General features: G+C 36.0%; 1 protein-coding gene across 4 annotated transcripts; it reads right to left on the bottom strand.

Annotated features, from left to right (window-relative positions):
* Positions 1-217: 217 nt before the first annotated feature.
* On the bottom strand, positions 218-10,005 carry lhx6b (LIM homeobox 6b). Of its 4 annotated transcripts, none has more exons than XM_016674206.1 (9): positions 9,732-10,005; positions 9,047-9,177; positions 7,832-7,963; positions 7,500-7,621; positions 4,608-4,825; positions 3,265-3,365; positions 3,084-3,183; positions 1,829-2,006; positions 218-950 (listed from the first exon to the last, which is right to left on the bottom strand). In XM_016674206.1, the coding sequence occupies exons 2-9, from the start codon at positions 9,047-9,049 to the stop codon at positions 740-742; spliced, it is 1,065 nt and encodes a 354-aa protein (XP_016529692.1). In that variant the 5' UTR covers positions 9,050-9,177; positions 9,732-10,005; the 3' UTR covers positions 218-739. The 4 variants fall into 4 exon arrangements, with proteins under 4 accessions (XP_016529692.1, XP_016529689.1, XP_016529690.1 ...); XM_016674203.1 differs by having other exon boundaries at positions 4,608-4,828; positions 9,732-10,004; XM_007557814.2 differs by having other exon boundaries at positions 779-950; positions 3,088-3,183; positions 4,608-4,828; positions 9,732-10,001.
* Positions 10,006-13,759: the final 3,754 nt, after the last annotated feature.

The following is a 13,759-nucleotide window of genomic DNA, read 5'->3' as shown; positions in this document are numbered from 1 at the left end:
GATTAGATTTTCATTTTTAATCTTTTTAGATCAGGTTTCAGTTTCTGGTCTGTTTTTCAGGGTTTGAACAAATAAAAAGACATATTGATCCATATTGGAACATTGAAACCAAATAATATCATTAAAATGCATCTAAGGTCTTCATCACTGTAACAGCAGCAGATAATACATCTTAAATGAGCTCATAAAGGCCTGAATGAAACACAAATCGATGGCAACATTTTAACTGAATTTGGATTTAATTGATTGCTCAATTAATTTATCACTTATTTCCTGTAAGTGACGGGTTTTAAATTGGTTTAATGACCAGGATGTTGAGGTCAAACTGACAGTCACTGCAGGTACAATCTGACTCTATTTTCTGTTTTTTTTTTTCTATGACCTTCAAAACACACACACACATACATAAAATCAGTCTCCGTTTTGCTCATTAAATAAACCTGGTGACAGATCTGATGCGATTTATTTACAAACACTGAATGTTTCCATGTAGAGACACTTTAAAAGTGCCTTGAAAACAAGAGGTTTAGATCTGAATAAATAAGAGTTCCCGTTTTTCTGACAACAGTACAACAACCAACAACATTAAAGCTGCAAAATGTGCTCATCCTGAAAAAAGAAGCTGAGGTTTCTCCGTCGTACTGCTACAATGCTCCTCCACTCTGCCGTTTGAAACCGCCCGACGTACGAACAGGAAGAAAGTGAAAAAAGCAAAAACAGGAAGTCTTCTGTGCTTCGTTTAGAACAAAGATAAAAAAAATATTCCCAATGTTTGCTTGAAGGTTTCACCACAGTTCAACTCAACAGTCTGACAACCAGCTGAAACGGAGGTAACCGTGGCGACAGGCGTCCGTGACATCATCAGGGTCAGCGGCTGATGGGAAGCTGCGGCAGAGCGATGGAGGGATGAGTCAAGTGTCCGGGGGAGGCGAGGACGGAGAAGGGGTGAGCTGGAAACGAAGGAGAAACGTTAAAACGCCGTTTCAATTCAGCCTGGAGACGATGATGATGAGGGAGAAAGAGGGAGGAAGAGCGTCTCGACCCACTTCAGAGACCCGCAGAATCAGAGTCCATTTGAAACTATAATAATATGAAAATAATACCACTTCACAACAGAGGGTCTTTATAAATCAGATAAAACACTTTAACGTAGAATAGAAGACAGAAATAATAGAAAATATTAATTTATTTGTGTTCGCCTGCCCACAAGCTAATTTTTACCAAACCTAATGTGTGAAATTGATAAATTAAAGATGATTTAACTGTTTTTAATCTGTTAATCTCTAGAATAGAGCATAATAAACCAGAACATCTGTATTTATTCTTATTCTCTCCTAAAACAATTTTCTACCAAACCTCATGTATGAAATCAGTAAATTACAGATGATTTAATTGTCTTTTATCTGTTAAGACTCTACAAAAATCTAACAAAGTTGCTTCCTAACTGCTGAGACAGACTTCTTGTTTTGAGAATAAATGTTTTGCATTTTTATTTTCAACAGTTACAACAATCAATCTGCATGTTTTACTTGCCAAAACAGTTTTCTCCTAATCTTTTGGAATTAAATTTACTTAATTTGTATTTAACTCTGTCTTCAAAACGTTGCCTCCACTTTTTTGGCATCTCTTGTAAAAAAACAAAAAAACAAAACAAACTTAAAACAAATACAATTTGGTTGTTAGAGGCTTCATTTGTAACAATATCTGCAGTTTAATAAAAAGCCAAATAAAAAAATCTTAACATTTCCCTCACTGCTTTAACAAAATTGAACATGTTGCTTAATAATGATAAAAATCCACTTCACAGGAATGCTGGCGTGCCACTGACCGTCCAGGTATCCGTGCAGAGCGAGGAGGTGTGGTCGGTCCGGGCTGCTGAACGAGGAGTAGTGGAGATCCTTTGGAAGCGACGGCGGCATCCTGGACAGCGGCGCGCTCTGGGGGAAGCTGCTGCTCTGCGGCGGCGGCTGCTTTTTGTGTCGGGCGCGGCAGTTTTGAAACCAAACCTGGAGACGGAGACAGGCAGCGTCAACGTGGAGCAAACGTAACGACCTCCTCAAACCCAAAGACTCACTGGGCTAAACATGGAGGACTCATTATTCCACTCTGCTGTAAAGATTCTTAGATGGATTTGGAGAGTTGTTACCTAAACTTTAAGATGTTTTAAAGAACACACCAGAAAACAGCAAATTAATCTTTCTTGTTAACAAAGGGGACCTATTATGCAAAATCTACATTTTTAACGTTTTCATGTTTCCATTTGGGTCTGAACTGCTTCTAAAAACAGCTAAAGCATTTAAAAACCCACCCAGCTGTTTTTTTGGCAAAGAATTAATGTTTTTTTTAGTGTCTGGAAAATGAGCCGTTTCAAAAACCTTCTGAATCTTAAGTCACATTCCAGGGGAACTGTGCTGTTACCTAGCAACCCCAGCAAAGCCCAACCCATTACCTAGCAACCCAAGAGGAGCTCCAGCAGTTTAACCAGCTGGGTTTACAATGCACTGTGCAATGGCTGCTGGGTAAAAAATGTGTTTTGTTGTCGACTTACCACTCAGAAACAACTTGCAGCATTCTTGTTGGTTGTGCAGGAAGCTCTACTTCTGCTTTTCAAAGATGTACGGTTGTAAAATTGTGCATCTATTTGCAGCCATTTTCAGGTGTGAGTGTGAATGTTGAGTTGGGGGCATGGCCAGCAGCAGCTTATTTGGACTTAAAGTGACAAGAGGCTCAACAACTCAATCTCAATCTCAATCAAAACAGACTAAAATCTCATTATCTCAGAAGGATTTTGAGCTAAATATGTAACGAACATGTTTATTGTAGCCCATAGATCCATGAAACCTATTCAGGGAAGCATAATAGGTCACCTTTAAAAAATATGACAAATTAAAAAGTCATATAAATATCCTCTAGTGTGAAAATACAAAGAAAATAAATACCTAAAAACTCACTCATCTGAGTAACTAGTAACTAGTTACATCTACTCAGTTAAATTTACTTGAGTAACCTTTTGGAAAAAAATTACTTTTAGGAGTATTTTTACTATGCGGTACTTTTCACTTGTACTTGAGTAATGTCAACACCTGCCTGTATCACTCTCCTGCTCAGTCCCGTCATTTCTGCCAGTTTCTGCAGCGTCTGAGCGTCGGGGTTGTTGTCCTGAGCGAACTGCGTCTGCATGACCTGCAGAACGACGATCCAGATTAAATGACAAACTGCTGTGGATTAAACTCAGATTGAGACAGCTGGAGGGCGGAGACAGACCTGCAGCTGCTCGGCTGTGAAGGACGTCCGCGCCCTCTTGGCTGGTTTGGGTTGGCAGTCTTGATCTGACGGCAGCGCTCCTTCCAGAGTCAGACCTGTCCCTTTGAAGCAAACGGATTATAATCCAGTCATCAGATTATGTGGAGATTATGTGAATGCAGAAGGAAATGTTTAAACTGAGATAGTAACGATTCTCCAAACATGGAGCATAATTAAGGTAATTTGTACCAAACATTCACAGTTTAAAGCAAATATTAAATATTTTCAAGAATTAGAGACAAAGTGAGAAAATTCAGGAAAATTAAATCTGTGTTTGATTTATATTTTATTATTTCTCTCTTAATCTGCAGTGAAATGAGGCACAGATAACAGAAACGAATCCTTTTAGTGATTAATTCAACATTTATTTAAATTTGGTCAAAATGGGTTTGGTTGTAAAGTGTCTTCAGAAGGAATTTGTTGTTAGTAACTAAAAATCTTATTGTATTAAAATAACAGCACAACATGGCTGCCTCAAAGAGCTCAGAGAAAAAAAAAAACTTATGATGCTTTAGAAAAAAAACACCTGAGGTTGAGTTTAACACAAAGAGTTTAACACAAAACATGCATCATTAAAAAATCACTTTGAAATATAATCACTATTTGTCACTCTTTTGTTGGATACACTCCAAAAACACAAAGTATTTTTATGTTACTATACTTGGAAATAAGACAAAACTAACTTACAAGTAACATTTCAGCAACTACAAAACCTTTTTGTAAAAAAAAAATAATTCTTAAATATTGATAAAAAAGTGCCATTGGATCAAAACATTTGAATTTATAATATTTGAAAAATGTATTGTTCCACTGTCTCATTATTTCACTTATAACTAGCAGTTTATAAGTGAAATATTAAGGAATTATTGATTCAAAACGAGTTCCTATAGCTGCTGAAAAGCTACTTATTTAAGATGTTGTCTTACTTCAAGCGTACTAAGATATCATGAGCCGGAATAGATTGAAAGTACTTTGTGTTGTTATTGTTTGTTTTTGCAGTCTATCAAAAATAAGAGTGCCAAATAGTGATCATATCAACCTTTAAGTTAATTTTAATTAAGCATGTTAAATGTTAAACACCTAAAGGCTAATAAAAGTTGAATTTATCATTTGATAATATCACAAAAGCTGCACAAACTTAGCAAAATTATTTTTAAAGCATTCTCCCAACAAACCCCCCCCCCAGCAAAATAATGATGCTTGCACATCTCATATAAACATCTAGATTAATTGTTTTACTTCTCGCCTCCCTACAGGCGGTAGCTCTCTAATAGTTTGCGGTTGATGCTTGGTGGCTGGGTTACCGTTCTCTGCGGCCCTGCGGAGGTTTTCCAGCATGATGTCGTAGTGGCTGCGGCAGAGCACCCGGCCCTCCACCAGGCCGAACTCCTCCCCAGTCGACAGCTGCCTCTTGCAGGAGAAGCAGGCGAAGCAGGCCAGGTGGTAGACGCTGCCCCGCGCCCGCCTCACCCAGTCGCTGGCGAACACCTGCCGGCCACACTGGGCGCACTTGGTGCCGAACCTACTGCAGGGGAAGAGGTCAAAAGGTCAGGATGTGCCGTGGTTGGTCAGTAATCCGATTTAATTCAACGGATACAGTTGGTTTAAATCTGTGCTGATTAGCAATGCTAGTAAAGTTAAAGTTTATTCAATTTACTTGATTTTAGTGTTTACATTACAGGTGTCAAACTTAAGGCTCGGGGGCCAAATGTGGCCCGCTGTAGGTTTTTATGTGGCCCTCTAGACTCCAGATTACATCAATACGTCCCTCCAGTTTTTCACAAATCCACAAAGTTCACACAAACTCAACAGATCGCCACATTTTTGATGAATTTGCTGCAAATTTTTGTCAAAATTGGTCAAAAACATTGGGCTTAATTGACTGCTGCCTCAGCTTTGCTTGATGTCAAGTTATAGTTACAGCAAGGAATAAAAAGTCACATTTAACTTCACACATTAGCGCAAATATCATAAAAACTCCTTACAAGCATTTCTAAATTAGCACCACAAAATCTGTGATTTTGATTACAAAGAAACACAAAAACAATCGTAAAATCCTTAATGGACAATTATTTATTGATAACATTTTTGATTGACAGAACTACTCAGGGTTATTTAATTTCCCTTTGGGATCAATAAAGTATTTTTGAATTTGAATTGTGCAATTAGCTATGTTACTGGAACACATGTTGCAAATTTAAATCCCACCTAGTTATTATAAAAATGCTCTTCTTGTTTTCTTGGTAATGTAAATAAAATGAATAAATTATAAACATGAAAATAATGTAAATGCTGCTCACCTTTATCAAACTCAACAGTAAAGGCAGGAAGCTGCCATAAACATTGAGCTAGGTGACAATAAATTATCCACTGATTGCAAAAATATAAAAAAAAACAATATAAACAACAGTATATTAATAAAGTACCAGAAAATAAAACTAAAATCTGAAAATCTTGAGATTTTCTACTTTACAATTTTTGACAAATAGCCCTGCTTCTTCTAACTGGAGCCTGGAAGGCAAAACGCAGGGCAAAACAAAAATATTTACTACAACGATGCAGAGAGAGAAGCTAAAGGCTTTAAAAATGTGGAGCAAACATTTATATAACAAAGAGAAAATAAACTTCCAGCTTCAGGTCTGTCTGTTGTGACATAATGGAAAATATAGAAAAGAAATACAGAATATCAGCAGATGCTTTTGTTCACATTGCAGAGATAAAGGAGTTAAAACTAAGACAAAAGCAATACACTGCAAAAACACAAAATCTTACCAACTATTTTTGTTTTAGTTTCTAAATATCTCATTACTCTTAAAATAGGATAAAACTAACTTATAAGCAGTTTTTCAGTAAAATATAGGAGCTTGTTTTAAGTAAATAACTCTTTAATATTAGTAAAAAAAGTACTGTAGTTTCACTGGCAGATTATTTTGTTTATAGCAAGACATTTTCTCATGTTACAAATAAAATAATCTGCAGTGGAAATAATACTTTTACAAATCAATATTAAGGAATTACTGACTTAAAATAAGGTCATAATCTAGCTGAAAAGTTACTTATGAATTAGTTTTGTCTTATTTTGAATGTAATGACCAGAAATTAGACAAAAATACTTTGTAAGATTTTGTGTTTTTGCAGTGAAGGGAGAGTTGAGATCAGATCCTAAAACATCGGTTTGATGGATGTGATGCTTCATTCTGCAGGTCAAACTCTAATAAGTCAATTAATTTGGGTTTGAACCACCAAAATTAATAATCTGTGAAAACAATCTGAAAAATAAACCAAGTCATTAAATTAGAGCGAAATAAATGATTTACCTTCAGTTTTCAAGGAGACCGAAACTCCAGAGACAAACGTAAATATTAAATCCAACAGTTCATAATTTAGGGCCATTTTGTAGAATTAAAAAAGGTTGCATTGATTTGTTTTTTTATTTTTATTAATTTTAAAGCCAATAAACCTTTATAAAAACATATTTTATAAGGAATTTTGGAATGTTGTTTAAAAAAAATTAACTGGGTTCCAGAAATATCACAAACAAATTTTTAATGTGTTTTAAGATGAAACAACAATTTTAAGACAGATTTATTATTTATCTAAAATAGTGAGAGCAAAAATCTATTTAGCTTCAGTAAATTAAATATATTATTAATTTAACATTTTAAGAATAATTGGATTAAAAGGTATTTAAAAATAAATCCCAGGTAAGACAGGAAGGTTTATGTTTGAAGTAATCTTTTATTTTACCAATATCTTAGCAATATTATTTTGAATCTAATAGAAAAAATAAGCTAAAAATTAGGGTGATGGCAAGGAGGCCTTCCAACCCCAAAGACAAGACAAAGACAATAATTTACAATAAGCAAATAAGCAAATTGGGATTACAATTAAGGATTGTAATCCCCCCAAAAAATGAGAATACAAAGGGATTTAAAAATGTTTCCCATTTTTAAATAAAATAAAAAAGATTTTAAATAGTTGTTCTTTTACATTATTTCATTATCTTTTGTGTTATTTTCTGGTTGTAATTAACACATGATAAATAAAAATAATTTTAAATCTAAATCTGGGATGCGTGTAGCTATCCATTATTAATTTACAAAACACAAATGTAAATTTAGCTGAAAAAAATAACACGTTAGTGTTTAAGATACATGTCAAAAGCCGCTTTTTTGTTTGTTTGTTTTCGTTCCTACCTGAAATAATCCAGTTTGCAGAATATTTCTTTGTTTTTGACGTAGCAGCTGCTGTGTTGGCGCAGCGACGCTCTGCAGACTGAACACTCCAAGCAGCCCAGATGCCAGTTCAGGTTGTTCACCTGCCACAATTAAATGCAACACGCATGCGCTAATTAACGAACAGTTTGCAGAAACATACCTTCCCGCAACACATTTCAGACTAACTGTTTTACGTGTCAAGTTCCTGCAAGGCGGAACAATGACGTTTCGATTGCTTTAAATGTAGAAAAAGAATGCATAATTTCAGAATTGAGGTAAAAAATAAATGAATAAAGGTTAAAATGCGTCACCTTCAGCAGGTAGCGGTCTTGGATCTCCAAGCCGCAGCTGGCGCACTGGTTCTTGGCCGCAGGAGGAGAGCAGAGGCAGGCCGCCTCCAGCGGGCTGGACTCCCCGGACTCCTTCTTCACCTCCGGCTTAGACTGATCCACAAAATAAAATAAAACACTTTAAAAAGAGCAGGACGCACCGAGAACAAAGTGAAAACTAAATATACATATATAAAAATCTGCGTGCGCAACAACCCAGATCTCGGTTTTTGTCTTTTCTTTTCCTTTTTTTTGTTGCCAAGCAGCGTCCGATGTTTCTTCTCCTTTCATTTTAAATCTTACTACATGTTCTAAAAACTATTAAATCACATTTTATAGAAATTACGCCAACTTCCCCGGAAAAAAAAAACTGTTAAAGTTTGCGAAAACATCTAAATCTGTTTAGTTTTTTTTAATTTACATTATTTTAAATGTCTTTTCCTTATATAACAAAACCTAATACCTGTTTAGCGATGACTAAAATGTAAGAAAGACAACATCATTTAAAAATTAAGAACCGGAGCGTATTGTTCAAAAGCTTGTTCAACTTTAATTTATAAAATTTTTTGAGGCAAAATTCAGGTTAAGTACATCTTGGGTGCACTATGGTTCAAATAACAGTGAAATGGTTTAGCTGTAGATTAATTTTTAAGCTCACATAAACCGCTCTATATGATTGTCTGTTGCAGAAAACATTTACAACAAGAAAATGTTTTGGATAAAAGAATAACAAGCAGTTAAGGCATTGACTTATGAACAGCAGTCTGTTTCATTAGTTTACCGACCATTAACACTGTTAGATTATAACTGTCCTATGTTTTAAAGTTAGAAGGTTTTTTTTTTTAATTAAAAGCAACATGATGCATGGATGATAAAGCAGAGGAAACGCGTAACGCCATTTATTGCTTCAGCAGTAAGTAAAGTAAGCCAACAAAACAGAAATTGCTTATAGCATGTGGATTCATTTCAGTTTTTTCTTGCTGTTTTTTTTTTTAGATATGATGCAAGCAGACAAAAGCAGAAATTAATTTCTCCATTTCCATCATTACAATTCCAGTAGCACGCACTGAGGTAAAGGAATAACAATTATTATTTTAGCGTTTAGTTGTAATTTTCGCAAATGTTTGAGCATTTTCACTACATCTCTTCTGTCGCTCCTGTGAATACTTAAAATAACTTACTGTGTTTGTGACTCACCATTTTCGGGTCTTGGTCGCTTCCTATTCGGAGTGGAGACCCAGTTTTCTCTGCGCATTACGCATCTCTGCTCCAACCAGCGCTACACCCGCTCCGAAACAACGTCTTACAGTTTCTCCTGCATTTAAACCCTGGCAACAAAAGAAATTTCGATGCAATTAGACATAAAAAAAAACACACTATATATGATCGATCATTCCTCTTGTGCGCAACGGAAGGTTGCGTGTTGCAATCACATGCGGTGAAAAGAAAGGATGGCACTATATGTGCAATTAGAGGCGGATTGAAACGCAGCGCTTGATAAGAGGCAACCCGAGTGTCAATTTCATCTGTCAATCAGGGGGAGGCAGCCGAGCCACCAAGCTGAGGAAGGGGGGAGGCGCGGCGCGTCCTAATTTCAATAGCTGTATAATCGAAAATCGAAAAATCTCCAAAGTGAAGAGGCTCAATTGGAGATCGCTCTATTCATAACAGACAATGCGCAGAAACTGCTGCTGATCTCGAGACATAAAGGAGCCTGATTGTCTCTTTTCTCGTGATGGACCCATTTAGACACTCCAGGCTCCCCTCAGTGATTACAGCTGCATTCATAAAGTGCCAAAAATCTGCGTTTGGGGGGCAATCTGGACCCCGTGTTGTCCTTCACTTCTCGAAATTAACAGGAATGCAAGATTATGTTAATTACCGGCTTGGATGTAAACACTGGAGGCAGCGAAAAGAGATGAGATGGTCTGCAGAAACTTCAGAGACAGAGGAGCTCCGAAATGCGGCGAAAACATCATTCAGGGGTGTGAAACAGTTTCTCCAGACGGAATAAAAAGTGTCCAGATAAATCCGTGGGTTGGTGAAGAGAAAGTCCAACGTTGATCCACGCAGAGGAAGTTTGCGGGACTGGAGCAACGCACTGTGACCTGAACTGATCTGATCTCCCGCCTGGACTCAGAGTTTACACCCAGTTAGCAGAGGCAGGATGTGATGCTGCGCCTCCTCTTTTACTGGGAAACACACATCCTAAACTGGTAACACAAACTGGGTAAATACTGAACAACATGTGTTGTTTCTAAACATACGAAGCTAATTAACTTTCCCTGGTGTAGGAGCTAACTGCAGGACTGATTGTTCAGCTCTCTTTAAAGAGGCAGTATTAAGTGTTTTCCAGGGAGATAGTGCCATTTTACAGCACAATAAAGTAACTGCGGTCCCTTCAGTTGTTATAAAGATGCTGGATATATCAGATATGATTTACAAGAAATTAGACTTTGTAATTTAATGCCTTGAAATTGGGTCTCTGTCTCTTTAAAAACTTATGTTCTTTCAGAAACTTTGCCTTCAGGAAGTCATCACAACATGGCTCCTCTATTAACCCTTTAAAAACATTTTCACCAGCGTTTTACTGAGAAGTAGCTCGTAGTGCTACAGCTTGACCAGGTGTTTGCTAATTTGTGCTGGCTAGTCTGAAGGAGCTGAATGGTGGAGTCACGGAGGACGAGCGCCTCAAAGCAGAAGCTGGTAGTTTGGAAGCTGCAGCTCTGAGGAGGAGCTGCGTCTCGAAGGAGGGGCCAGGTCCACCAAGACGTTTTGTGCAGTTGAATGGCTGCCATGGAGATTAAAGGATTTCTGAAACAGTCATGAAAGAATCAAATCAAATTTCCAGATGTATTTTTGATGAAGGAAGAACATTATAACATGATGTAAAGCTAAAAAAGTACATTTTACATAATACTGCCTCTTTAAATGTTTTCTCAGTACCCTTTTAATCGATCTGATTGCCTTGTTGATTATCCCAGTAATCGATTATTCCATCAATTATTTTGACAGTTAATCAGATAAAGTATTGGTACATTTTGCAGGCTTTTCATTTAACCAGTTAAACTTATTTCATACAGTATTAGGAATACATTAAAAGATGCAAATAAACAAACTCCTTTTTAAAATAAGTAAATAAACATTTTATTGCCTAAAAAGCAATAAAATAGCATTACTTTTAATAAAAGATTGATTATAAACATGCATCTGCAGTAAAAGTACTTCTAACATCAACACGTGAAAATCTCAGTACTTGTTTGTGTGTTTCTTTAATTTACTCAGATCATTATAGAATAGAGCTTTATAATATTTATTACGTTTTGAACTTGATTGGTCTAATTTTCATTCATTCATTCGTTTCTCCAACTACATTTCTATTATCATTTAGCAAATAGATAATAAAGATTTCTCAGTGACTTTGAGAAAATAGAATAATTTTTTAGATGAGGATGAAATATGAAATTTAAAGTATCTTAATTATGCTCCAAAAGACCAAATGACTGCAACAAGCTCAAGAAACATGTATAGTGATATGAAACGTGTTTTATAAAAAATGGAAAATTTCATTGTTAGCTTGATGTGGTGCAACATGATGACAAGGAAAGGATAAAGCACAGGAAACTATGGATTTAGACCTAAACTAAAAAATATAACCTAATCCACATGTTAAACAATTTCATTGATTTTGTTGTGACACCAATTGATTAGGTGATGTTTTATTTTTTTTATTATTTCTGTTGCTATTTGTTCTCTTATCTTGTTATTTTGTAGATCAATAGGCCCCCTTTTTTGCTTTTTGTTAGTCTTGTAACGTTTATTGTATATATACAATAATTGGTGAATAAAACAAGAATGTATATATATATTTTAAAAATGTTTTATTTTATTTTCTCCTACACCATGAGCTGAATGGGTCTCTTTGGTATTTTACATTTTATTAACCCTTGAATCTGAACTAAAAACATTACTCTTTCATTTACTGCTTTACATTTTGCTACTCTTCAGTCATTGTTGAATTTTATTAATACTTTAATTTTATTACTGTAATCCTCTTTATCTCTTTTAACATCACAGGAATACCAGATTATAAGCTGTTGTAAAAACACCCATAAAGTTGTGGCCTTTTTGAAATATTCCCGTTTTTTCAGACTTTCTTAGAGATACATGTTTGATGATTGTACAGAAAAAATTTCCTCCAATGAGACGTTAATGGTTATTGACCAGCATTTTGTAACGTCATCGTCTCACTCTGCTTGAATTGTTCCTACAGTGCTCTTCAGCCTCTTTGTGCTTCGGCTGTAATTACCTGAGAGCAGAAGTGAACTGGTCCTGATGGAGGAGGACTCAGACAGGGGAACCTGGTTATTTCACCTCCATTATCGCTGCACTTTAGTGACATTACCAACGCACCAGTTTGGGCTATTGTTGACTGGTTTTGACCATTTTCTCACTGGTGCAGAGTGGATCCATTGAGTGATATTTGAGGACTTCTTCAACCCACAAAAATGTTATGAAGCATGTTATTTGCTAAAGTAGTGAAATGAAAAAGTTGCTTGCTCAAATGATTCTTAAAAATCAAAATTTTTTAAAAATGAGGTTATCTAAATCCAGGCATTTTTTAATACAGTTTTGCTCTAAAACTTCATTTCTGTGGCGTTTTCTTTGTGCCACCAATTTAGGAGTTCAGTGAAACTGATGTGAGCGCATATCCTTATGTAAACAAATAATAACTTGTGCTGTTCAGTCAGTTGTTAAAGCTCCATTATAGTGCACCTCCTTTGTATGGAATACCAACAGAGCCAAGAAGATGTAAAATTTCAGGTGTCTTTCATACTCAAAGTACATGGCTAACAACTACATTCACAAATGAATTTTATTTAATTTCCCTTTTGGAGCAATAAAATATCTTTGATTTTAATTGAATTTGAAAGTGTATGTAAATAAACCACATTGGCAGCCAATTAATTACAGGTGGATATTTCTTTCTTCATTTCAAGTTTTAAAGGATAAGCTATCTCAGCTGCGATAAGATCTGCAGATGGTTCACCAGTAGCAGTTTCGACCGGACAAACAATAAGTGACCAACGAACTGCCAACACAAACACAAACTGCTAAACCTACTGAATAACTGTGTCTGTAGAATGAGACCCAGAGGACAGATTGAGCGCTGTTATTGTAAACAATGAATGACGGCGGAGCGGAGGCGCGGGTTCACATGCGGACAAAGTCTTATGTACAACTCTGAGAACGGGGAAGCCCTGAGTCCGAAGGGGGGGACCTTTTGTCAAAGTCCAGTAACAATGCTTGTGTAACAGCTTTGGATTCACTAAGAGCTGAAAGTCCAGGAGAAGGAACCAATCCCAGAACTCCCAGTTAAACCCAAAACCAGATCCACAGTTTTTAAAACCAGTTCGAAATATTTAGGTCAGTTTTACATCCAAGATCCATCCGTCTATCATCCATCCATCCATCCATCCATCCATCCATCCATCCATCCATCCATCCATCCATTTTCATAAGGACCAGAAATTCCTTAGAAACGATGAAACTTGACTCTTCTGCCTGGATGATCATTTATAACTCAAAGATTTGTTACAGTTCAAACAAAGTTTTATGTGGTTTCAGAGTTGTTATGATGACAAGACCAAGAATTATTCTAACAATTTGTGAAAGTCTTTTCCAGGATTCAAACTTTAAATATTTTAGAAACCGGCTGCAGGACATCAAAAACCACAAAAGGTTTGGTTGTTACAGAAAACTACATTTTTCCTGTCTTATGGCGTCTTTGTTTGGAAATTAATACTTTGAAAACATTAAAACAATCTTCAATCTTAACGACATCAAAAAGGAAAATCCACCACTGCTTTTCTTTTGCATGTCTTTTTCTAACACCTAATTGTTACAGTA

The sequence above is a fragment of the Poecilia formosa genome, unplaced genomic scaffold, assembly GCF_000485575.1.
Source record: "Poecilia formosa unplaced genomic scaffold, Poecilia_formosa-5.1.2 Scaffold92, whole genome shotgun sequence".
Lineage (NCBI taxonomy): Eukaryota > Metazoa > Chordata > Actinopteri > Cyprinodontiformes > Poeciliidae > Poecilia > Poecilia formosa.
This window is presented reverse-complemented; position numbering and strand designations above follow the sequence as displayed.